Raw genomic sequence first — 27,847 nt, 5'->3', positions numbered from 1 at the left:
CTATGTTTAATCCAGAAATCAAAAAAACTCTTTGCAATTCAATAATAGACAAATAACCGAACTTAAAAATAAAGGAATGTCATGAATTTTCCCAAAGTACACAAAATGTTCAGTAAATACATAAAAAGCTGCTTAACATCAGTAACTATTGGGGAAATACAAATTACAGTAAGATACCATTTAATATCCATAAGAATGACTATTTTCTAAAAATGAAAAATAATTCCTGAGTTCAATCCCCAGTTCCGCAAAAATAAAAAGTTGTTGTCAAGGATGTGGAGAAAGCATAATTCTGTGCACTGCTAGTAGGAATAGAAAACAGTGCAGTGGCTATGGAAAATATATGCACAGTTATTCAAAATGTCAAACTGTTCTATGATCCAGCAATTCCACTTGTACATATACTGAATATCTAGGAACTGAAAGTAAGGACTTGTATACCAATTTCATAACAGCATCATTCACAAAAATCATAAAAAATGTTTATCAAATAATAAATGAACAAAATATATTTACTACAGCACTGATAAACCTTGAAAAAAGTAAAAGAAACCACAAAAGACTACATGATATATCCAAACTACAAATGAAATGTTCAGAATAGGCAAATCCCATGAAAGGAAGCAGATTGTAGGTTGCCCAGGCCTTAGAACGGAAGAATTGGTAACTGCAAATACGTCTCCAGGATATACTTTCAGAGGAACAAAAATATTCTAAAATCAGATTATAGTAGGGTTATACAATCCTATCAATACACTAAATGTATGATAATCATGACCGCATAAAGCCAGATTTTTAGAAACTGATACATTTGATTATATTTTGGCTTGAATTAAAAACTTCAAGATCTTTAGAATATCACGCTTAGCTGAGCATGGTGGCAAAGGCCAGCACTCCTTAAAGCTTGAGGAAGGAGGATCACAAGTTTGAGCATAGTCTGGGCAACTTAGATATTTAAAAAATATGACTTAAGGTTGTAGATTAGTGCAAGGCCTTGGGTTTAGGCCCTAGTAATACACACGCGCGCGCGCGCGCTTCCTCCCTTTTTAGAAATGAATGTCACCATCCAAAAAAAGAAGAAAAATAAATCCTGGAGAGAACAAGATGGTGAAAAGTATGCACTCTTAGTGATTTCCTTATGTTCTTCATGTACACACTTCCCAGTCTAGCTCATATCACAAGCTTACAGGGGATCTGCAGAAGTCAGCTAGTCTTAGTTAAAATAAGACAGTCGTGACTTTTATAGCTCTAGAATATCTGGTTTAAATCCTCAGGCAGAAATGGATTCATTTGTACTAAAATAGATTTTCAGATATGAAGATAAAAATATTTGTGTTTCTTCAGCTTCCTAACTGTAAGCAGTATTTCTCAACTTCTGTGGAGCAGCAATTATGTCTATGATAAAAGAATATTGTTCAGTAGGCCTTAAAATTTCTGAAACTTAGGGTTGGAGAGACAGCTCAGTGGTATAAGTGCCTGCCTGGAAAGTGCAGGGTCCTGAGTTCAATCCTTGGTTCTGAAAGAAAAACAAAACAAAACAAAAAACTCCAAACTTTGGGGGCTTGCTGTTTAGCTCAGTGGTTTAAATGCCTGCTTGGGCAAACGCCCAGTCAGGCACAGGGGACCACAGTTCAATCCCCAGCTCCACATGCCATACCAGACCTGCCCTTTAAGGGAGCCTGAGCCAGCCAAAGAAGAAAAAAAAAATCCCTCTCAACTTTTAGGGCCGGGCCAAAGAGCTCAGTAGATTAAAGCACCGGCTTAGGCAGACTCAGCAGCCAGCATTCAATCACCAGCATGCAGTGCCAGTCCCGCTCCCAGGGCACAATGAGACTGGGGGTGGTGACAAGTGCCTGTAATCCCTGCTCTTTGGGAGGATGAACACAGGCAGATCACTAGGAGTCTGATCTACATAGTGAGGCCCTGTAGACCCTGTAGGCCCTGTCCTAAATTACAAACAAAAAAAAATGTGAAAATTTCAGAAATTCTAAGACACATGAGAGATGTCTTACAATCATCTGTCTACCACAAATGATTACCTCATTGAGCATGCAATATCAAAACAATTCCTCCAGCAGCAGAAGCTTCTTATTCTATGAAGGCAAAACCCAGAGGTTATTACACTAACAGGAACAAGGTCAAAGCCAAAATCAGAATAAAACAGAAAAGGCAAACTTAAAAAGATGAGAAAAAGAAAAATATCAGGTACAGAAAGGTCTGTACTGGGTAAAGGAAAACAGAATAGTCAAAGCCAAGCAACAGAAAAAAAGAATAAGAGCACTAGGAATCAGGGTTGAGCAGAAGTGGTTCAAGGTAGAATACATCAAGAGTATCAATCGTTTGTGATAGAAACAAATTCTGCAACCATATTAAGTTGAAATACAAAGTTTAATGAAAGCAAACACAGGATAAAATATAAACATAATGAAAAAATTATAATTTTAAATATCTACATGGTTCTTAAATTTTTCTATCCCAACTAAGATAGAAAGGACCACGTGAGGGAAAAATCCAATAAAAATTTCCAGAATAACCATCAAAAATGTCTAACTTTACAAAGTATTTCACCTCACTACTCAATCATGTCATTATTATATCTATTTCCATTTCTTCCCTCAAGATAAATTTTATTTGGGGGCTTCTAATGTGAGTATATAATTGAGGACACAGATTGGACTTTAAAGAGCCTGATGCCCAGGGCTGTTAAGATTTATTCCTGGATGTTGACCTTCACTGCACTAGTCTCATACTGCTGTGCTGAGGTTGTAATCTGCAGTCTGTATTTGGGCATGGTGGTCAGAGTCCCTAGAACTGTTGAAAGAGGCTGGAAGGAATAGAAATCCTTGTGGATATAGTCCAGGAAGCTTTTCTTGCTAGATGGAAACTTTGTTTCTTGCCAGTGGTATCACCCACAGTAAATGTCCCACGGGAAACTTCCGTGACCTGCAAACTTCCACTTCCATCTCAAAGAATGTTGTATAGAAAAACAAGATGTGAAGGAAATTTATTACAAAACTGTTTTGATTGCATCAGAAAACAACCTAAATGTACTTTGGTTGTCCCAGTATATTATGTTGTATTCATAAAGCAATGATGAACTGATGAACCGTATGAACTGTAAAAAGCAATACAAAGATTATTCAAAATGTTTTCCACATGCAAGCATTATTTGCTCAAAAGAAAATAATATTCTAAAGTAAATTTTAGCCTACCATTGCATATGCATGCCCCTGTAAGCATACACAAAAGAAGCCAAAGACAATGGTTATCTTAAACAGTGAAACAAAATGCAAGGCAGAAGGGTTAGATTTTTGTTTTATCTGCATACTGTTTGACTTCTTAATCAAAAGACTACATTAACCCAATCTTACTAAAACTACAGTTTTTCAACGTATGTAAGCTTTCACCCTGAAATTCTACTTTAAGAACTTCAGTTTAGAACTGAAGAGATAACTACTGTCATTCTCTGCAACTATAATGGGTAAATGTCTATCACTAGAGAACTGGTTAACTAATAACATTTATATGTATACATATCATGATACTCTACAATAATAAAAAGTATGTATAATTATATTTATTGATATGGAAAGTACATTAATTTTTAAAATAAAGTCCTAAATTTCATTAACCTATTACTCATATATTGTTATTTGGAGATTTAAAAAATACTATCTTCTGATCATACAGTTAAAGGATTCAGTTTCTATATACATTTCTTTACTCTCTGAATTTTTTTAGCATGAATGCGTATTTTGTTTGGTTTTTGTTTTTTGATAGAGGTTTCACTATGTAGTATAGGCTGGTCTTGAACTTATGTAGCCCAGGCTGGTCTTGAACTCGTTTATGTAGCGCAGGCTGGCCTTGAACTCACAGGAGTGAGTTCAGCCTCAGCCTCCCAAGTATTGGGATTACAGGTGAGCATGGTGACTGCTTTTATAAGAAGAAATGAGGCTATTTTCTTTTTTTATAAAATGAAAACTACCTTTAACATTATGCAATTAAAAAATAAATAAATGGCACCTACAAACTTAGCATTAGCAAGACAGCCAATATGGAGACAAAAACAGAAGTCAAGTTTTTCATTATGTTTGGACTGATAGAACTAATCACCAAAGTACCAAAATATTTTGGGTAAAAATTACGAAGCAGCAAGACCTGTTGGCACACACCTATAATCCTAGCCCTCTGGGAGACCTAGGCAGAAAGATCACAAATTCAAACCCAACCCAAACAACTTAGCAAGACCCTATCTCAATATTTAAAAATGTCTGGGGATGGCCAAGAGTGATGGTGCATGCCTGCAATCCCAGACAGTGAGAGGCTGAGGCAGGAGGACTACTGTTAGCTTGAGGCCAGTCTGAATTTTGAAATAAGACCTTGTCTCAAAACAAACAAAAACAAAAATCAAAAAGAAAGGTAGGGGGATATAACTTAGTGTAAAGATCCTGAATTAAGTCCCTACTACCACAAATACATAAACATACACACCAGTACAAAGCACATTATAATTTAAACTTTAATGCTCAAAATTTCATAGCTGAAATTTTACTCATTTAAAATATTTTACTTAACCTACCCACTTCATTGCCTCCCTTCCCCCCCTTTGAGTAGTGTCTTTTATTTAATGTAATTTTTTCAAGGTTTATCATAAAGTATTACATGCATTAGTGCTTCACATTCCTCTCCTTTTTTAGGGAGAGCAGGGTTTACCTATGTTGCCAGGCTGGGCTTGAATTCATGATAGTTCCACCACCTCAGCTTCCTAAATAGCTAAGATTATCAGCATGCACTGGCATGACTTGATAACTCCATACCTTTTTTATGGCTGAATAATAATGCATTGAACGGATATACTACATTTTAAAAATTATTCATTATTTGGACGTTTGAGTTGTTTCTATGTTTTTGGCCATTACAAATGATGTACTATGCTCAATAATGAGCATTCATGTGTGAGTTGTTATGTGACATTTGTTTTCATTTTACTTTGGTTTTATATTGGCTGATTTAGGACCAAGATCTCTGTTCTTTGTATACAAGATTTTACTAGCCTTCAGGATGTGATATGCACATGTAATAAGATTCCACAATGATACATATATATATACATATATATATATAATTTACATATATATTATTGAACACATAATGCTAATACAAAAATTTTTAAGATACTTTAGTAACTTGGCTTATTCCAGGACAATGCTCACACCATTATTGCAGTGACTCTGAAACACGGATTCATACTCCATCAAATCAGACCACTCTGGCCTTTTTCTCAGGCACTATTTAGTGCTGGAAAAGTTTTTCCTCAGTTGAAAGATTTTTGTTTTTAAATAGGTTCTTTTTTTAGAACCAGGGATTGAACTCAGGTTCTTGTGCTTGCCAGGGAAGCGCTTATTCTACTGAGCCATCTCCCCAGCCCTTTAAATAGGTTCTTAATGGCTCCAGAAATCCTAATTTTTGTCTTAACATGCAATTCCAGTATTCCCTCTCATATTATATGATTACATTTGCATGACATATCAAAATCCACAGAAAGTAGTGGCTGTCGGGTTTGGGAGGTAGGGGTGGAGTGATTGTAAATGGGTTCAGAGTTTCTTCATGAACAAAAATGTTGTGTAAATGAACAGTGGTTATGGCTACACAGTGCTATGAATACACTTTTAAAAAAACCCTCAATAAATAGATCAAACACTTTAAAAGGGTAAATCTTATGGTTTGTAACTATTACCTGGATTTTTAAAAGGGAATTCTCAGCATTTATCCTACCTCAAGGACATGACATAATTCCATTAGTAAAGCCAGTGACTGGTTTATGGATTTCTTATAACTGTATTAACTGAGAATCATGATAGCAAAGGATTTCCAAATATTAAGGTCAAAACAACAGGTGAAGCCAGGTGTAGGGGCACATCCCTGTAATACCAGTACTCCAAAGGCTAAGGCAGGAGGATCACCACAAGTTCAAGGCCAGCCTGGATACATAGTGAATTCAAGGTCAGCCTGAACTACAAAGTGAGTCTCAAAATACCAAAAGAACAGGTGAAAGCCACCTTTTATTGATAATATCAAGAACTGCTTTCAGGTGACAAAAGATATCTGCAGGCCAAGATACAGTATCTGCTAAATAACAAAGAGATGATGAAAGCATACCTAAAATAGCGTGAAGGAAAAAGATTTATAAATTGTTCTGAAGGAAGAAAAGGATAGTAGGTCAGCCATTCTCTAGTAACAGGTAATAAGAGAAAAAAAGTAAAACAATAAGGATTGGATTCAATAGTAAAATACACTATAAGAAAGATGATATCAACCATAGCGAATAAAACATATGTATCAACCCTAACTTTGAAAACAGTTCCCAACAAACAAATACATCATTACATTTCAGGGTTTCTAAATCAGAATTCTAAACTCATTTGTCCAGAGAAATAATGCCTAAAGTAGTATAATTTGGTGCAATGAAATATGTATAGTGTATACATATATCACTACAAGTACAGCAAAAGCTAAAAAAAATACTTAACAGGAGAGAGGAAAGTCACGAGGAGAAAAATCAGATCCATATAGACCCAGCTTCATCAGGAAAGACAATGAAAAGCATTCCTCTTCATCCTATTCCTCTTGGAATGCCTTGTCTGATGAGATCTTCCCATATTCTAAAGTCCAAGTCAATTTCAACATCTTTGAGAGTTTTTCCTAAAAATCCTAAGCAGTTGGGGGCTTCCTTTCTTCATTGTAAGGACATTAATTACAGTGCTTATTCAACTGTTGTAGTTTCCCTTACAAGTTTGTTTCCCTAGTAGATATTTCCTCAAGTAATGGAATGTTTTATTCATCCTTACTTTCCCAGTACCTTGAACAACAACAGTGGGCACTAGAAGAATCCAACATATAGCTGCTGAATGGATTAATGAATGAACTTCTTCAAACGTTAGAAGATAACGTAGTAAGAAAAGTAGTAAGTCACTGGCAAATCCGAAATGAATTTGTCAGTCTTGCTACTAAAAAAAAGGGATCTAAGCTGAACTCAAAATAGTCTAAGTAGTGGGTTTCAATATTCTGAATAGTTAAAGAAGATAAACCCAAATGCAAGCAAGTAAGAAATACACAATACCAGAAATGGTGGCACACACCTGTAATCTCAGCATTCTGGGAAGCCAAGGCAGGAGGATTGTAAATTCAAGCGCAGGGTAGGCAATTTTGCAGCTTAGTGTGATTCTGTCTCATGGTTAAAAAACGTGTGTGTGTGTTGGGGGGTGGGGTTACTGGAGATGTACATAATATAGTGAGAAGGTTCTGAGTTTAATCCCTGGTTCTTGGGGAGGGGGGCACAGTAGTATTGTTTGTCCCTCTCTGTCACATATTAGAAGACTGCAAGGTTAACTCCTTATTGCACATACAAATATTCAAGTTACAAAAAGTACACTTTGTCTTTGGCATTTATGACACCTAAGAAATATTCACATAAAAATGCAGGATTGAGAAAGGATGATAGGATGCTGACTAGTTTTTAGCTGATTCCTCTGTGGAAAATAAGAATTCTAACCAAGTTCTGATCATATTTAAAGAATTAAAACAAAGCGCCAATGCAGGCTGAATCAGAAGAGTCCCTTGTGCTGGCCACCAAACAAAGGGTTCACAGGAATGACAGCAGGTACTAGCCCAAAGTTAAGGAAGCATTAAGACATGTAAAGTAGCTGGTGGGTATTTGGAAATTACCTAGCTTCTTTTTGGCAATTGATGAGAACCATTATGATCTCATAAGAGTAAAAAATATATAAGTGTAGCATTATCCAGAGTAAAATCATTGTTTTAATATTTGTTTGCAAATCTTGCAAACGTATTACATTTTATGTTTGTAATTTTTAATTCCCAAATCATAAAATTAGAAAAGATCCTAAAAATATCTATTAAAACCTCCTTTCCTTAGTTTTGCAAAAAGCAAATGATTTGCCCAAGGTCATACTGCTAATGAGACGCAGACCACGAACTCAAACTCAAGTCTCCAGGATTCCTAACTTAAAGCACTTTCAACTAGTTAGCATTTTCACCATACTAACATGCTTTTCATTACCCTCTGTTCACACACACACACACACACATATACCCCTAATTATATAACATTTAGCCTTTTGAACATAAGATTACAAAAAATAATCTTTTGTTTTTCTGTCTTGAAGATAAAATTCTCTTTCTTGTTGATTTTTTTAAAACTCTACCAATGTCTGGTGCCTATACTGACAAGTCTGAGGGTTAAAAACAAATGTCTTCTTACAAGTTTCCATTCTTTTTAACAAAGTCTGATTACCTAAATTTGATAATTGACTTAAATAATGAACCCCCTGCCGCCTAGGAAGTACTCTTTTGGCATTCAGGCACAAAGGACACTGCTTCATTTGTGGTGACAGTGAGAACAAATTAACTCTGACATGTATTACACATTTATCTTAACCTTATTAAAATTTGAAATTAACGCAACTATAAATGGCTCTTTTCTCTCATTTGTAATCATGCCTCAAATAATTTCTTCCTTCCATATGTTCTTTAAGATGCTGATTTATCCTAAGTGTGGTATACTAGCAGGGCAGGATTATTAATTCATTAAGTCAAAGAAATGATCTGTCAAGCTATTTTATTTCTTAAAACTTAATAATTTAAGAAGCTAATTTCTCTAAATTCTTTTACTAATCATCCATGTTCTATGCTCACTGGACTACTGAAAGGATACAACATTTACATTTGTTTGATAGTCAAATATATCTAAAGCTTATTGACATTATTTAACTTTATTGTAATCTCAGGATTCTTTCTAAACTCATTACTGTTTGTAGTTCCTAGACTACTATAAAATTTCAGCTGTAGAATATATGATTTAATTTGAAAGTAAATCAATACTAGAAGTAAATTATTTGATCATCTTATTATGAAAGACTAAACAGCCACAAATTTTATTTTATCAGGACTAAATTACATTAAATTACATTTTACTGACATAATCAAAAGAACCTCATGAATATAATGCAATATTACATATATATATGTGTGTGTGCGTATGTGTGTGTGTGTGTGTGTGTGTGTGTGTGTGTATAGTATTTTACCAGAGGATATAAAAAAGCCAAACCAATATATATATTCCCTCTGGAAAACAAAAACTGTTTTAAGTAATTTTAAAATTCTTCTGAGGCCCAGGGGGTATAGCTCAGCTGCATAGCACCTGCCTGGCAAGTATGAAGTTCTGAGTTTAATTCCCAGTTCCAAAAAATAACATTAAAGTAAAATAAAACTCTCCTGATAATTGAGCCACTACAAACAAAATAAGTTCTTCATATAAACAGAATCATTAAAGGCTAATGGAAAAAAAAATACCCAAAAGATCACAAAAGACTCTTTTTCTCCAAATGCAATGTTAATTTGCAGCCATCATAAGTGACTAACAAATATACACTATACATCAGCTATTCTTAAATTGTGTAATTCCTTTCAAATTATTCTTTCTTCTAAATTAAAACCTGCCCATTAAAATATAAAATGTATTTAAAAATACCTCCTGCCAATACACAGTACATACATTTTAAGTATAAATCAAAAATCAAATTTAAAACATTTGCTTATTTTAATTAGCCTAAATGATAATGTATAAATCAGAACTGGCTTCTTTCATAGGGATTAACTAAAATTTAATGTCACTAGAATTTTATAAAACACATGACAGATTGGTCAACTGTACTACTGTGTCTAATCTCACAGGACTAGGGGTTTTATGAATATTCTTTAAATTAAATGGGGAGATGGTTTAAATCTTTTGAAAGATATTACCATATATAGTAAGTGAACATGGACAAGTTTTAAATACAATCATTAGAGAGTAAAACTGAAATGAGAAATCTAGTTAGACAACAGTCAGTATCTCCAGACGCTGATTTCTCAAATGTCAGCCAATTATCGCTAAAAAGTACTTTTAAATATAAACAGAACCCACAGTATCAAGTTTTCAAATCCCTACCCTTTTTGCCCATGTCTGCACTGCTTTATTGTTGCATAAAAGCACTGAAATACATCCAACTTAATTAGAGCTACTTTCTCTTAGAATCCATTTTAAATTATTTTTTAAAACTATTTCGGCAAATCTAAGAAAAATGCTGACTAAATAAACACACACTTCATTTTCCAACATCCAAAACACTTATTTATAAATATTGCTTGCTTCCTTTATGAATGGGTTCATTTTTGGTGTTCCCTAGTTTTTTTTAAAAGTAATTATTTTGCACATCAAATACTTGCTAACCAAACAGTGATGTTGAAGGAAAGCCACTTTGTTTCTAATAAAATCCAAAGATTACATAATAAAACTATAATATCTTTCGAATAATTTTCTAAAAGGCAGCAGGGATAAAAACCATTTTTACAAGAAGAAAACAAGGAGTTAATAAGATACATTTTCTCCCTAAGAATTACGTTCCATTTTGTCAATATTACAAAATATTCAACTACTGACAAAGGAAAAATGAATACTTCACTTGTCTGTTAAGAAACTAAAATGGGAGCATTACTAGTTATACGTTTAATTAAGTTATTTCTAGGGGTGAATATTTAAAGGAAAGATATTGCCAGCTGCTAAATTTTGGGGAGACGGCCTGAAAAAGCCCCTATTTGTCACTTGTCTTTTTTCCCCACCACCCACCTTGCATCAAACACCCATTGTTCTACGTAAAAACTCACGGCTAATGATATTTAAATAGCAACCGCTACGTTCCTGTTGCAGATGACCACTATGAGGTACTCTCTCCAGGACCACATTCACTTGCTGCCTTTTTTTCCACCAAATAAAATCCAAATCTGATAATAAATCGATCACAAACTGTGGGCGGAAAGGATAACAGCTTCCCCCCCAAACTGACGGATGTCACTCCAGAGGCAGGTGAGGAAATTCCCCAAAGGTTACCATAATAAATAGACCACATGGGTGGACAAAAATCATTTAAACTGGCGTTTCTTTTAACCAATTTTTAAAAGTCCAGTGTTAAAATCCTCGAAAAGTACACAGCCCGCGAGGTTGGGAGTCCTCTTCCAAATTCTTGCCAACACTGTAGAACCCAGACGCAGCACGCAGGATTTCTTGGGGGCTTGGATCCCACTTCCTCCCCAAACCTGGCCGGCGGGGACGAGGCGAGCGCCGAGGAAGTGGGAGCCCGGCACCTCGGCGGCCCTCTCCCTGCGGCTACCTGCCTCGGCGGGAGGGCCGCCCAGGGCTGCCACCCGCAGACACACACACTCACCCATCTTTCCTCTTGGCTTTGTAGACGTGACCGTAAGTGCCGCGGCCAACTTTGCAGCCCTCGTATTCAAACAGGTCCTCGACCCGCTCCCGCTCGCTGCTTAGCTTCACTTTAAAGTCATAGTCCATTGTCACAGCCCCCGAGGCCGGGGAGCTGGGTCTGGGGGCCGGGCGGCCGGGGTGGGGTCCAGGGAAGCACCGGCAGCCGCAGCCCCCGGGAGCCCGCCCGCTCTACACCCGCCGGCCGCAGCGGCAGCCCGACTGTTGCGGCGAGAGCAGGAGGAGGCCCCGCGAGAGCGCCGGGGACATCCAGGGGAGCGGCGGGGCAGAGGCCGGCCGGGGGGGACGCGCACGCTCCCCGCGGCGAAGGAGAGCGGACCGGCGAGGGCTAGGCTGGGGAGCGGGCGGATCTGCCTTCTCCCCGCGGGCTCCCAGGGCGCCGGCTCCCAGCACTCTCCGGCCGCGCGCCCCGCTCCCGCTGCGGTGGGAGCGGCGAGGCAGCCACGGCGGGCTCTCCTCCTCTCACTGGCGCACTCACGCCTCGCCCTCGCTCACACGCTCACTCGCCCGCACTCACTCACTCACTCTCTCTCTCACTCACTCACTCTCCCATACACTCAAACAGAAAGGCAGCGCCGCACAACAGCCGGTACCTCCTCAGAGAGAGGAGGAGGGAGGGCACTCGCGGAACACGGCCGCGGCTGTCGCAAAAACGTCGCGAAGCCTCTGGTTGCCTCCTGCCCTTCCTCCGGCCGGTGCCCTCCGAGGCTGGCTACCCCTGCTGGCGCCCGCACCCCAGGAACTGCGTGCAGGGAGCGAGGGAGCCACTGCCCGAAGCTGCCGCCAAACGCACCACGTGGACCGGCCCCCTCGGCGGCTGGAGCCCAGACTACAATGCCCAGAATGCAATGGCCGCCGCTGCCTCCGCCCCTTCTACGACTCCGCCCCACGCGGTGGGACTAGGGAGCGTTGTATCATGGGATTGGTAGTCCAAGTTGAACGACGTTTCAGTCACTTAGCATTCCCAACACATACAACACACGCGCACGCACACGCACGCACGCACACACACACACACACACACACACACACACAGCGCTGCTAAAGTCTGATTTGGAGCATAAAGTTAGCCAAAGAAATCCAAATATCAGGGAGATTAGTTCTTATTAGAATCACATTTTGTACACGTACGAACTCCAGATGTCATAGGGGACTATCACACTATAGGCTGTTTGTAAAAGCCTATATGTTATTTGTAAACAGCTCACAATCTGTTGCGGTACTCCTGGCGTTCCAAGCAATCCCAAGTAAGGGTTGCACAATGGCTTCAAGATACTGACACACACTGCAAACATCAGTAAAAGTGAGTCCGTGATGAGGTCAGCATTCTGCACTTATAACAATTTTCACTGGTTATTACAGTCATGGATCTAAATCTATGGAAACTAGTTTATTAATCATTTTAAGATGTGCACGAGGTCTGCTAGAGGAATCCCAATATTTTGATAATATTCCTTCATTTTGCATTGCTCCTCCTATTGGCATGTCTGGTTTTAATTTTTCATTTTCATTTGTTAGCATTTTAATTAAAGCTCTCTAACTTAATGACAAATATGTACTTTCATACTTTACAATTTTCATAACACATTTTTCCCACCTTTCTCTGTGGTATTAGCCCTTGTTTTGCCTTTTATTTTCTTTCCCGTGCTAGATTATAAATAAGGAACCATAGTTACATCTTTCCTAACACCTAGTGTCATACCTTGATTGTGGTGCACAGTAAACATTTTTAACTTAATGAGAGAATAAAAATTTTGTGTCAAAAACTATCCATGCAGACATTTTGCTAATTCTGATGATAAAGTTTTGTGGAGAACAATTCACAGAAGTGTCTTCTCTTATATAAGTTTTCTTGGAGTAAATTAGTGACTTCACCACTGATTTAAAGTAAGTTCTTTGTACCTAATATACTATTGCTCAGTGATTAAATATACGAATTCTGGATGAAGATAAGAATTCTATAAGGGAATTAAACCTCCTGATTATGCATCTTCTTGGGTCAAGACAGGAACCTCGCACTGAACTAAGAGAAAGTTCTGCTTTTCTCCTGCAGAAAGGGCTAGTTTTCTCTCTCAAGCTAGGTAAGAGTTAGGAATTTACACATCACTCAATATGATGATATTGTGGTGCTAACTGTGCCTATGATTTCGTTTCTGGACAGGAAGTTAGAAAGAGAGAACCACTACAGCCCCCTCTGGGACAGTCAATGGATTATGAGCAATAACACCTAACACTGTATCCAGTTTTGCTTCTTTTCCACATAACATTTCCCCGCTGTGATCCTCAGCCTTTCAAGTTAGTCTCAGCAGTGCAGTCTGTGTCTGCGCATGGAGGAGAGAGGGAATCAGCAGCCAGAAACTTCACAATGCAAGATAACTGGCCGCAGAACTAATACAGTGAACCAGGGAGGGCTCGTGACACATATTACTGTAAAAAATGGAGTGAAATCTGTGTTTAGAATGGACTTCCTATAGGTGGAAGGATGGAGGTTGGGACTTGTGATTTAAGTCAGTTAAACATATTACGGACATACAGTTCTTATTTCAACTTGATCTTCAACTCCAGGGAATATGTCTTTTTTCTTTTTTCCCTTGATGTTTTCTCACCATATTGTAGAGCCTGTGACTGGAACGGGTCCATGTTCCTAACAATGTCCTAAAAACGCTCGTAGGTACATAAAATGTGATCTTATGTGCATCCTAATTTATTATCTCCAGCGTTCACATGCCTACCAAAAATCAGCCTCTCATTTTAATTGCCTCCTGTATCACTAAGTGGATATTCTATGCTATTTCAAACAAAATTTCTGACGGTGAGCATACCACCCTGTCCTCTGAACTTGCCAATTTCTGTGACTGTTGATGCTAGCAGTCATTCAGTTGTTTCAGGACCAGACCTCCTTCTTCAGGCCTTCCAACCTCATGTCTAATTCACCTTTGCACTATTCTTCAGGCTGAGAGTCTTCCTCATGCTATCTCTGACCTTTGCAGCCCTTTCCATCCTCCAAGATACAACTCAGATGCCTTACTTGGTCATGAAATTTTACCTGATTCTTGCAGCTGAGTGTGACTTTTGTTGAGTATGAACCTCCACCCCTGCACTGGCACCACTGCACTTTATTTGTAACTTAGAATCCTCACAGCTCCCTTATAATTTAATTATTCATTTTATACACTGTTTAGAAGGATTTTTTTCTTTTTGGGGGGGACTGGCTCAGGCTGCCTTAATGGAGGGCCTGGTGTGGCATGTGGAGCTGGGGATCAAACCATGGTCGCCTGCACCTGAGTTTGTCCAAGCAGGCACTTTAAACAACTGAGCTAAGCCACAAGGCCACCCTATACACTTTTTAAAAATCTGTCCTTTAATAAATGTAATGACTGAGTCTGTGCCTTAATAATTTCTTTATCTCCTATAGTGCCAATCACATATTTATATAGTTACATTTAATTAGAATGTGTCCCATTGGATTGATTTCTTTAAAGGTTAAAATGGACCTTACTAATAAAAGGGTACAGTCATTTAAATCATTTAGCACCTTGCTTGTAAATGTGTGCTTCTTGCAACAGGACTTAGAGCTTCATGATCTATTAATGCAAAAGCCCAAGTAGATCTTATAGGTAATCACTTCCACTCTATAATTTTGACTTCCATTTTCCCACTCCATAGTAAAGCATACTCTCAGTGGAAGGTATGTAAACTTCCACTCAGCAGTTGGCATGCTCATCACCTTTATTGTCCAAAAACACATATGAAGCATCTGCATGTGAGCACCACGCTAGATACAGAAAGGGCAAGTTAGATTAACTCCAGCCTTTTACTTTTAAAGTGAAAAATTAATTGGGCCCATGTAGCCTTTTAATTTTTCAAGGAAAGCATTAATGAAAGTTTATGAATAAATTCCATGAATTCCATGAACATCCAGAGCATAATTTTGATCTTAGAAATCCAAAATGCAAACAAAAAAAACACACTGTACTTTCAAAGATCACTTTTCTCCCAATCATCATGTAAGCATCACTGGCTCTTGTAGACTCATTTCTAGAAGTACAACAACTAGCAGTTGTTGAAGTTTATATTATACAGTATCTGGCATTAGAAACTGTTTCTCACTTCCAGCTCTGAAAATTATAGGAAGATCATGATCCAGGTGGGTCAAACCTATTCTGGGCCAACCAAGTGTGGTCACAGGGACAGGGAAAGGGAAGAAGATGAGAGTTCCTTTGTCAGAAGAAATGAGGGAGATAGGGCATGGAGATTGTAGGAAAAGGAAGAAGCTCTAAGTATTATAAAAAAAATAAAATAAAACAAGGCAATGTGTTAGAAAGTGGGGCCAGGAGGCAATTACTTCAGGTTGGTGGATGGTCAAAGTCTCTCTGAAGAGTGATACCTAACCTGAGACCTGAAGGTTGAGGAGGAAAACCTGAGAGAGCAGAAGTGGCCCAAGCATATCAGACACATAGCAAGCACAGAGGCTTTCAGCCAGAATGGAAACACAATGGTTTGTGTGAGAAAAGTGTTATGAGCAAAGAGGGAAGTCATAGGAAGGGAGGACAGAAGGGAGGCAGACTGGGTCCAGGTCAGGTAAGACGTGTAAGACCACAGAAGTTTAGGTTTTATTTTTAGAATGATAGGAAACCACTGGAAAGTTGTGGAGAAAGAAGTGATGGGACACAATTTGTGCTTTAAAAAGGATAGCCTGTGATAGAGGGATGTCAGGTAGTGAGGCCCAAAATATAATTACACAGCCCATTAGGGTGGCCACAGTTTACAATAATTTACTATGCATTTTGTTCCGCACTAGAAGACAGGAATTTAGAAGTTCTCAACCTTAGGCAGGCATGGTGGTGCATGCCTATAATTCTAGCACTGTAGGAGGTTGATACAGTAGGATAGCAAGTTCCAGCTTATTCTGGGAAAGTTGGTGAGATTTTGTCCCAAAAAAAAAAAAATAATAATAAAAAAGGGCCCACAATGTAGCTCAGTGCAAAAGCCCTTGATTCAGTCCTCCTCAGCACTGAAAAAAAAAAATTCCCAACACAAAGAAATGACCAACTTATTTCCCTTTCCTCACCCCTCACTCTTCTTTCCTTGGGTCACATTCCTATTGAAAAAAAAAATCCATCCCTTGACCCTTTCTATCCATCTTATATCATATTTGTTTTGTATTGTGTCTTACTCAAATGAGTGATAACATATGCTGTTACCTGATTTATTTCATTCAACATTATATTTTTCATGTGTTTCCATTTTCTTACAAATGCCTTAAATTTGTCATTTTTATAGCAAAGTAGTATTCTGTTACATACAGATACCACATTTTGCTTATCCAGCCTGCTGCTGATGGGCATACAGGCTGCTTCTAGGATTTAGCTATTACAAATTGTACTCTTATAAATATTGGTATGTAAGCATCACTGTAATATGATGATTTCTGGTCTTTGGGGAAATACCTAGTGGGGGAGATAACTGGATGAGGAGAAGAAGAAATAAGAGTAATAAAGATATGCCATATACAGAAACCTAACAACTCTAATGCACATACTATATACTATAACATGCTCTAGAGCAAATAGTATCAACAAGTGTGAAAAACAAGTTGGGGGAACTTGTAGGGAAGGGGTAGGGGAGATTATTACTAAGATGACTGTAAACTACATGTACTACAAGTATGTGCTAATAAAAAAATGAATAATTTTTAAATGATCAATGTTTAGGGAGATAGGAATAGTATGACTTTAGTTTGATCATTACACTATATTTAAAATTATCACATTGTACTACACAAATCTGTACAACTATGTGCCAATTTTTAAAGTTTTTTTTTAAAAAAGATGATTCTGGGTGCTCTGTGAAGCATGGATTTTCAGAAAGAAGATAGAGACAGAAGTGAGGGGTGATAGGATCAATTGGAAGAAAAATAAACAGGTTTCAAGACAACTCCTGAAAATGGATTAGAACTGGAATTAAGAATCTAGAAGTCAGAAGCTCTAAGAGACCACCCACAAAGTGTGCTATGGTGAGAAAAGAAGGTCCCCAAGGACATCCAGCAATCAAAGGCTGAGTAGAGGGAAAACCAGAGGAAACACTGATGAGAATAGGGCAGAAGCCCACTTGGCAAATCAGATTATCTGGGGTCACAAAATCCAAGAGAAGAATTTGCTAGGAAAAGGAAGGATTGTCTATAATGCTGAACACCTCCAAGAAGTCAAACAAGATAAAAGGAGTACTGTCAAATTCATCGCAATATTTCACAACCTCCTTTAAAATTATTGCCCTCTAAGGAACACTTTTAGACATTTTGCCCCTAACTGTCCACCTCCACACAGTGTTAATAACATAGATAATCTGTATGTCTATTTTTGTACTGAGGGATTTTGAAAGGCCATAAACCATTGTAATAACTTCAGATTTGTAAAGAGCCTTTGCAGCCTGATAGGTGACACTGTCCCATTGATTTACTGACACTCAGGTGAGTGTGAACACTGACAAAAGTAATGCTTTTGTAGTAATGAAGTGGGAGATTAAAGCTTGCCTGTATTGGATTGAAGAGTTTGAACTAAGGAAAAGAAACAAGGAAGGTCTGCATACAGAAGATTGGTTAAGAGAGCCACCATTGTAACCATGCCATGCATATGGACTCTCTACTTGAACCTGTTCCTACCTTGTCTTGGTTACTTTTCACTCATTGCTGGGACAAATACCTGACACTCAAAATTAAGGAAGAAAATTTTTATTTAGCTCACAGTTTGTGGAGACTTCAGTCCATACTCAGCTAGCTCCAGGGCACACAACAGCAGTTCATGGCAGCAAAAGCAATGAAAAGCAGAGGAGGAGCAATAGCTGCACCATTCATGAAGCCTCTCTCTTTCTTCTATGCTGACTGCAAAGACTAGCTCTGCACCATGAAAATCGCAGCTCCTCCAAAGTGGCATGGCTATGAAGTGGCATGACCAAGACCTAGACTTCTCCAAGGAAGCGGGGCAGGGCAGCCAGTGAAGACTTCCTCAACTCTTATATATACTTTTTGTGCTGAGTCACTTTGGGGTGGGTCATTGAGCCTCAGAGAAGAACCAGTGGCACACCAAGGAAGGCCCATTATGTACGAGGGCGGAATCAGTTGCACCCCAGGGCCGGCCCTCCTGGACTGGCAGGGTAGTGCCCCACTGCCCCAAATCCTTTCCCACATCAAGTTGACACAATGTATCAACTACCACAATCCACCCCTTGTCAACTTGGCATCTACAGATACTTCTTTAAACCAGTTTCCATACATAGACATGCTTATTAGCATTTTACAACTTGAACATTGTATAACATTAGAACCATGAATTGTTGCCCATGGCTCCCAAAGACTCATGCACATCCCTTTATGCAAAAGTCATATTAGTCCATTTCTAAGAGTTGCCAAAGTCCTAACAGTTTCAGCAATGCTGCAAAGTCCAAGTCCCAAGCCTCCAAGATCTATGGCAAACTCTTAGCTGTGAGACCCTGTACAAATGAAAAGTTAAACACTTCCAACATTCAAAGGCACAAGATAAGCATTGCCATTTCAAAAGGTATACACAGAAGGATACAAACAATTGGGACCAAAACAAGCCCCAAATCCAGAAGGGCAAACATTACATCCTGAAGTTTCCTGTGGAACATCTGAAGCAATCTGTAAGGAGTTGTGAGCCCCAAAAGCCTTACATGGCTCCACCCCTATGGCACTTCTGCTGGTAGCTCCTTTGGCTTCTCTCTTAGGCCTGCTTTGCTCCCTTTTTGCAGCTTTCCTTAGACCATTTGTGTTCCTGGCTTTTTTAAACTTCTGAGGTTTCCCCTAAATAGGCTTCTCACTGAGAGCTTTACACGCTGCCCTCTCAAGGGCACACTACCCAGGTCTTCTGAAATCTAGGTGGAAGCCTTTGTAACCTCAGAACTCCTGCATTCTGCATGCACCTAAAACCAATGCCATTTAGATGATGCCAAGGGCTGCTGCTGGAGCAATAATCAGGCTTTCTTCTCTCTTGGCTGTAGGGGTTGAGTGCCTGGATTTCTAAGCACTCTGACCCAGTTTCCAAGAAACAAATTCTCTATGCTGGTGCCATTCTGTAATCTAGTGTGGCCGCTACCTCCATTCTGGAACCAGGTGTGGCCGACATCTCTGTTCTGGAACATGGGGCTCTGTGGCTTTCTCCTCAAAGCAAAGACCCTCACCCTTGGGATTCTGAAACTGCAATGGGTAAGAACCTACCACCATTTGTGCTGCTTTCAGAACATCTTTTCTATTTTCCTTTTCCTCCTGGGCAATGGAGATCTCAGCTCTGTCTTTGTAGTCCACAGCCTTTCTGGTGCTTCCTGTCTGGCCAACCACATTTTAAATTATCCTACTGGGCTCTTTGATTCTTAACATAAATCTGGCTAAAAGCCCCCAACGACAACCATGCTACTGCCCCAATATTTGGCTGCTTTGAAATTTCTTTTTTCAAGATTAACTAGTCCACTGTATTTAATTTTAGTCTCAGACAAAGTCTCTGGACAGGAGCAAAATGCAGACAAACCTTCTGCCAAGACAACACAAACCACCCGTAGTCCAAAAACCAATGTTGCCCTTCTTCCCAGCAGAAACCCGCCCTGCCTGGTCTTTACAGTCAAGCTTCCTATCAGCATCCTGGTCTGCTGACCAGAATCTCCCAAACAGAACAGCCAAAGCTTTTCAAGTACTTTGCTTGAAATGTAGGTGACTTCTCCAAACCTTTCCTATCTCTTCCCATAAGCCATTCCCAAAAGTTTTTAATCCACATGGTCAGGTTTAGCCACAGCAACAACCCCACTTCTCTGGTACCAAATTCTGTCTTGGTTACTTTTCACTCATTGCTGGGACAAATGCCTGACACTCAAAATTAAGGAAGGAAAGGTTTATTTAGCTCACAGTTTGTGGAAGCTTCAGTCCATACTCAGCTGGCTCCAGGCAAATGGCAGCAGTTCATGGCAGCAAAAAACAGTGAAGAGCAGAGGAGGAGCAGCAGCTGCGGCATCCGTGAAGCCTCTCCATCAAGCCTCTCTCTTTCTTCTATGCTGACTGCGAAGACCTGTGCTCCACAGAAAGATTGGAGTTCCTCCAGTGGCTACAATGTACCATGACAAAGAGCTGCACTTCTCCAAAGAAGCAGGGAAGAGCCACCAGCAGATAGGCCTTCCTTAACTCCCCTATATACAGTTTTTGTACTAAGTCACTCTGGGGTGGGCCCCATCGTGCCCCAGGGCAAAACCAGTTGTGCCCCAGTGCCCTCCCCACCTTGCAGGGGGTGGGGGCACAGCCAAGAACAGCAGATCCCAAGCAGCCAAGCCTCCCACATCAAGGTGACACAATGTATCAACTACCACATACCTTACAGGGTGAACTGCATTTTTAAATTGTATCTTAGTTTTCTTTTTTGTAAAAGTAGAATGCTAGCAGTAATTGGTCCTTGTGAAGTTTAAATGGGTTCACAAGATACCGAAATCATTTAAAATAGTGCTTAGCTCATGGCAATTCTTCAGTATATGTTAGCTATTATTATTCTCATTCACAGCATTAGCTATGGTGGCCATATGAAAGATAAGGCCTACACCAGATAATTCAAAATCAAAGAGGATGCTATGTGGTCATGAGGTTGAAGAAAACATTAGTCAGGAGAGATGAAAGTATTTCACTGCAGATTCAGTGGAACCAGTTACAAAGGAAATACTGAGAATAATAGCTTTATGTCTCTGATACAATACAGCAAGAGGGAATGACCTCAGTGCCTGATAAAAGAGTGTCCTGGACAGGAGACACATCTTGCCCACAGTCACAGTTAACAGGCATAAAACAGAAAAGTACAGCAATTGTTATGTCATGTCTATTGCTGCTCTACAAGGAACCCCTAAACATAATGGCATAAAACAACAGTATTTTATTTTTTCCCAGAAGCACACAGGTTAGTTGGGCTTTGGCAAGTGTTTCTGTTGAGGTCACCTGACCCTGACATTACTCAACTGTAGGCAGTTGCTGGACTGAGGCTGGAGAGTCTAAAATGACCTCATTTTTATTTTCATGGTCTCAGTGCTGGGTTTTAGATGGGCCTATCTCTGCACACAGTCTTTTCTCTCTTAACAGTCAAAGCTTAAACTTCATGACATCATGTGGACATTTTGCTGTAACAGTGGAAAGGTCTCCTGAGGCATGGGCTATGGGGCTCACACATCACTTCCACAACATCCCATTGGTGACACCATGTTGCAAGACCATCCCAGGTCAATGAATAGGCAAATTAGACTCTACTTCTCGATAGTAAGAAGTACAAGATGCTATGGCTGGCCATGTTTTTCAGTCTACCATTGGCAGGGTTGTACATCAATCTCTTGACTTGGTAAGATCTAACACAGGTTTTTTTAGAGATGGCTTTCATTTTCTCTGTAAAGTGAAAGGAAAATGTGCTTGTTATGAATGAGGAGTACAAAAAGGTCTCTATCTATCTATCTATCTATCTATCTATCTATCTATCTATCTATCTATCTATATATGGTTTCAAACAGTCCTTGGGCAGAATGGGAGGGATAGCTGGCAGAATAGCATAGCAGCACTATTTCTGCCCGACTGTGGGGACCATTTGCAGGTGCAGTCATGCATTTGTATCAGTATCCATCCGTCCCATTGTGTGATTTTCATCACTAGCACTCAACAGCCCAGGTGGAGGCTGGGCAAAGACAGATGTTGGATTCATCTAAGGTTGAGGCCTTGCCAGCTGGGTATGATGAAAGGAAAATGGGGCAGAGAAGGTTAGGACTGTTGGCAAGAGACTAGTAAAAATGATAGGCCATGATATTTAAGCTGGGTAAGGAGTGACATGAGGACAGGATTTCCCCTTTTGCATTATAACACTTGAAATTTTTTAACTTTTGCATGATAATTTAAAAACTAAATATCTACCTTCAGTGCTGGTTTCCTTAATATAAACAGCAAGAGAATTTCATTAAATGAAAACTAAACAAGAATAGCTAGAATAATACCAGTAATACATAAAAATTTTTCTCTTTGTCTTAAGTAAGTTTACCATCCCAGTACCTATTAAAGTCACCTCCAACTAAAAATTTCTCAAATGGCCAGGGAGATGGCTCAGTGCAATAAGCACTTCCCTGGCAAGTGCAAGGGCCTGAGTTCGATCCCTGGTTCAAAAAAAAAAAAAAAAAAAAAATCTCCAATGTATTGTTGAATTCTGCTTTCATGGTCTATAAATATTAAAAGTTGCTTCTTAAATTTATAACCAGTACTGTGTGTTCTTTTTTCTTACTAGTAAATACTTTTTTAAAATAACCATATTACTTTTGATTTTTCAGTTCAAACCTATTTTGCTACAAAAAGAGTAATAGGTAATCTGTTTAGTTTCATGTTCAATTCTTCAAGGTGTAATGTGTTACTGTGACTTCTTGTTTCGGTATGTTTCATTTTGCACCTACCTGCACTGTGTTAGTGAGGTCCGGGAAAGCCAATCTTTTCTGGCTGGTTCCAGTACAACCATGGACCTCTCTTCTGTGCCACATAGCTCTCTTCCTATTGCACATAACCATGGCTAGGTCACCTCTCCAAGCACCAGATACTTGATACCCAGGGCTGTTTCCATGCAACTCCATGCCCAGAACTTCTGGAACTCTCTCTTAATAACTTCTCCCCATCAGCTGAGATCAAGTTCCGTAAGATATTGTCCTTCTTGCTCTAAAACCCTACATCTTGTTTAAATTTTAAAACATTGTTTCACTTAACATCCTTTCTCTACTCAAAACCCTTCAATGGCCCTGAATGACCTTCTATTGCCTACAGCACCAAGTTCAAACTCTTTCATCTCATCTCCGGGTTCTGTATTTACTTAAGCCCAACTTATGAAAATACTTTCAGGCAGTTTGCAGTAGAAATGCTAAATTAGATTAGAATAATCAGCTGTACATTGTTAAGTTTTTTGACAATACGAGCTCTTTTATTTCTCCAGTATAGTTCCTAACCTGTTTCTCATGAACAGCTTTCCATTCAATAAAAGCAATTCTCTGTATTAGGTATACATTGGAGATACATGGGGAATAATCCTAGTGATTCTTTTTCCTTATTTTTAAATTATGAAATATTTAATTGATAAATACCCTGTATGTTCAAAATGTGCAATGATGACTTTACATATGTATGCACTGTGTAATAATTAACACAACATACCTGTTTACCTTAGATTTTCAGAATTGTTCATCTTCTAATTGAATTTACATTCTTTAACTTCATTTCCCTCATCACTCATGACCATCTTTGTATTCTCTCAATTGAACTTTTTGGATTCCACATATATATGAGATCAAAGAGTATTTGTCTTTCTACATTTGGCTAATTTCACTTAATACAATGTCTTCCTGGCTTATCTTTGTTGTCATAAATGTCAGGATTTTCGCCAGTTATATGGATGAACAATATTCCATTATATATATATTTTTTTTTGCTTTACTCATTTATACATACTTAGGTTGTTTCCACATCTTTGCTATATGTGAATAATGCTACAATAAATGTGGAGATACAGATATCACTTCGTAACACTGATATCATTTCTTTTGGATATATAGTCAGAAATGGGGCTGCTAGGTCATATGGTACTTTTATCCTGAATTCCTTGAGGCACCTCCATGCTGTTTTCTTTAATGGATTTGCCAATTTACATTCCCATCAACATTGATTGATTGCGAGGATTCCATTTTCTTTGTATTTTATTTTTTTATCTTTTTGATAATAGTTATTCTAATAGTGCAAGATAACATCTTTGTGTTTGTTATCCTTATTTTTAATTTAATTTGTACATTTATAGAATTTAAGTTTTGTTGTTTGTTTCATACCAGGGATCGAACTCTGGACCTTGCATGTGCCAAACAGGCGCTTATGCCGCTGACCTAGCTCCCCATCTAATTAAGTTTTAAGAACGCTATTTTTATGGAATGGTTCACAACAAAATCCCTGACAAGTGAGCAAGAGTCTCCTGAAAAGGGACAAGCCTGCAATAGCAAATCACTATCTGTAGTTGTTTAGAGAGCCTCAGGATTGTAGTGTCTATTTTATAATACTGTTTCCAAAAAGATACAGTTTTGAATGTGCTGCCCAGTCTTCAGCTTTCTTTGGACTGTTTTGGGGGAAGCAGGGAAAGGAATCTCAAGGCTTGCTTCCACAGAGGGGCTGCAATTCTGTTCACTGTAATTATGAAAGTAAGACTTCTTTCCCTCTCACTGTGTATGACGTGGAGACACCGAGTGCTAGAAAAAAAAGAAAAGGGCAAGACCCTGCTCTCCAAGGAGGGGGAGGCTACAGCATGAAGTAGCAGTGCTGAAGGGAAATGACCACTGCCTCTCTCATCCTCTCCTCTCCTCGGTTGGCTCAAGAAAAGTGCACCCAGCAGAATGAGACAGAGGCCCTTGGTTGGTCTGACCAGCACGCGTAGTCCCAGGCCCAGGCAGAGCTTCTCTCTCTGCCCTGGATCCCATTTTCTTTCTGGGAGTTCATGGCCCATCCCAGGAGACAGCAAGATCATGGCCAGGGGTGGTGGGAAGATGCAGGGTAAACTACACAGGATTGGAGCCTGAAAAGGGTTCAGGATGGCATACAAAATGTAGAGTTGTGAAGCTATCTAGATAAAGCGTTTATCAGGGTAGAGGGCAGGCAGTTAGTCTGACATGCAGTCAGAATTGAGAACCACTGCATTCCAACAAGTTCCTTGATTTTTCCTATGATAGTCGTCGTTCCACTGCTTTCCCCATCCACAGTCCCCTTTTCTTCTTTACTCATCTAAATTGTACCCATTTTTGAGAACCAACTCGGGTACTTATCACCCAGTACTGATTCAGTTCTCTAAACCCTACCTTGTTTACACTCATTTGGCACCTAGCATATACCACTTTTACCTCCTGTGTTTATTCTATCACTTTGAAAAGATTTTAAGGTACAGAAGGTCAGGGACTGTGTTTCATAGCTCTAAATCTCCAGAACCTATCACAATGCTTTTCACACAACAGGAATTTGTGTGTTCTATGGGAGGTGGTAGTGGTGTTAGTGTTGGTGTTGATGATAAGGTCATAGACTTAAGTCATCAGAGCTTTAACTCATCACCTCAGATTTCTTTATGTCTTTATGGGGCTGCCCTGAAATCATGGAACATACTGCACTTTTCATGTGCAAGTGTGTCTGGGAAATCCCACTTTCATGGCTGAGGGTATGAGAACCAGTACTCCAGCTCTGATAGCTCCTGACTGAGACAACCCTGTCTCTTGTCTCCCCTCTGAACCTGAGTCAAAATAGAGATTGTAGCCTGGCTTAGGATCCTCTCCTTCTCAGTTCTACTCCCCTACTCCTTTACTGGTTTTCCAGGCAACAATTCCTGAATAAATCATTTTCACATGAATCCTTGTCTAAAATTCTGCCCTGATGGGGGAAGGGTGTTACCCAACTGCTACGGCTGGAATACAGCTTGAGTGTGGCCCCCGCAGCTTTATTTGCTTGAGGCTTAGTTTCCAATGTGGCCTTAAGGGTCAGGTTATGAAGGTACCATTCTCCCTTTGAATGGAGGAGTGCTGGAGAGTAGCTTAGTTCTCAGAAGAGCAGCTTATTAAAAGTTGAGGCTACTCCATCACCTGGTAATTTCTGATACAGCCAGTTCCCTTTAAGTTTCTTTGTGTATTAGTTATCCATGCCCATAACAAAATACTTGAGATAATCAACTTAGGAAGAGAAAGGGTCATTTTGGCTGAAAGTTCAAAGATTCCAGTCCATGATCAGTAGACCTCGTATTTTCAGCCCACCGTGAGGCAGCACACTGTGGTAAGAACATCCGGAGAAATACCATTCACCTCATGATTCAGGAAGTCAAAGAAGGAAAGAAAAAGAGACTGAGGCCCTAAGGGAAGGTCCTTTGACCCAGGGACATCACACAATTTCCTCTCTCTCAAAAGTTCCAGCCCCTCTGAATAGCACTAGAATTAAGAGTCATCATCGTCATCATCATAATTCCCTAGAAGATTTTTGACAAATTTAGCCTTGATCCTTAAACTCTGTGACTTCTCTTGAAACAATTCACCCTCATTAAAAAAAAAAAATATATACACAGTTGAATGCCACTTGTCCATGAGCTGGCTTTCGAGCTATTCAGTGGCTTCATGTCTTGTTTTTTATTTGTTCTCTTGATTCTCCCACTTGACAACCCTGTTCTTGTAGCTTTGTGTCCTCTCCTTTTCTTCCAGCCTAGTTCACACTCCTTTGTTCAGTGTATTGTCTTTCAATTTAAAAGTATAACTTCAACAGGGCCCTCATGACCACTTACACTGAGGCCAACCTCCCTTACAACTGCCCTCTCTCGCAGGCCCACTTGCTTGCCATCCAGCAATATTTTCTGAGCCCCACAGACTACTCTGAATCACAATGGGCCCTCATATGTATTTACCTCCTTTTCCCTTTGACATTGACCTTCATAGGAACTTGTCCACTCCTGTTGCAATGTCTGTTTTTATTTGTTTGTTTTGAGGCAGGGTCTCACTATTCAGTTTAAGCCGGCCTCAAATTCATGGCATCCTCCTGCCTCAAGCCTCGTAAGTGTTGGGATTACAGGTTTATGTCACCATACCTGGCTTGATGTTTCCATTAACAAAATAGGTTTTAATCTTTAACTCCTTTGTCAAGGCTATTTTTTTTTATAATTCTGAATATAACATGGTAACTTTTGACCTTAATTACTTTAGATGCTGAAGCCGAGAAAGGTGAAGAGTTTCTGGAATCTTATCTAAGGCTCTTTGTGACTTACTGAAGTCATTTCTGCATCATGGTTTGAAGGTTTGATCATCAAAATGAAAAATTAGCTCTGTTAGATTTTATTTATGAGTGTGATTTAATGTTGTTAAATGTCTGTCAGCTTATACCAAGCATAGGGAAAATTTTATTTATCTCATCTTTGTCAGTCATGTATTCATTCATTATTACATGCCTACTGCAGACACAAAAACAGACCCTAGAAATATATCTGAAGAGAAATGACTGGAGGTCTGTCCTGAAGACATCATAGCCCAATCCAGTGTTTCTCCATTCCACTGTGCATTATAATACTCTGAGGGATTTTTAAAAAATCACTGATTCCCAGGCCCTACCCCAGCTCAATAAAATCTAAATGATTTGAGAATTGGATTCATGCACCAATACTTTTTTTTTTTTTTTTTTTGGTGGAACTGGGGATTGAACTCAGACACTTGGGCTTGCCAGGCAAGCACTTATTCTACTGAGCCATCTCCCCGGCCCCATGCATCAATACTTTTAATAGCTCCTTAGGGAATTGTGATATGAAAGTTGAATATTAAGGTGTTTAGACTAGAGCTGAAAGTATATAGTAATCTCTTGAGGAGCTAAAAAGTGTGTGTGTGTGTGTGTGTGTGTGTGTGTGTGTAATACACTCTATATATTCTCCCTCTTTATATATATTTTTCTTTCTCTTCCCTTTACTC

The 27,847-nt window shown here is 39.2% G+C and overlaps 1 protein-coding gene across 5 annotated transcripts in view; it reads right to left on the bottom strand.

Annotated features, from left to right (window-relative positions):
- Positions 1-11,434, bottom strand: part of Cdk8 (cyclin dependent kinase 8) — a 144,836-nt gene extending 133,402 nt beyond the window's left edge. For all 5 annotated transcript variants that reach the window (XM_004631041.2, XM_004631042.2, XM_023715099.1 and 2 more), the window contains exon 1: positions 11,283-11,434. In XM_004631041.2, coding sequence (XP_004631098.1) covers positions 11,283-11,410 — 128 coding nt within the window. In that variant the 5' untranslated portion in view covers positions 11,411-11,434. The remainder of the gene's footprint in view (positions 1-11,282) is intronic.
- Between the last annotated feature and the right edge of the window lie 16,413 nt (positions 11,435-27,847).

The sequence above is a fragment of the Octodon degus genome, unplaced genomic scaffold, assembly GCF_000260255.1.
Source record: "Octodon degus isolate 3935 unplaced genomic scaffold, OctDeg1.0 scaffold00038, whole genome shotgun sequence".
Lineage (NCBI taxonomy): Eukaryota > Metazoa > Chordata > Mammalia > Rodentia > Octodontidae > Octodon > Octodon degus.
This window is presented reverse-complemented; position numbering and strand designations above follow the sequence as displayed.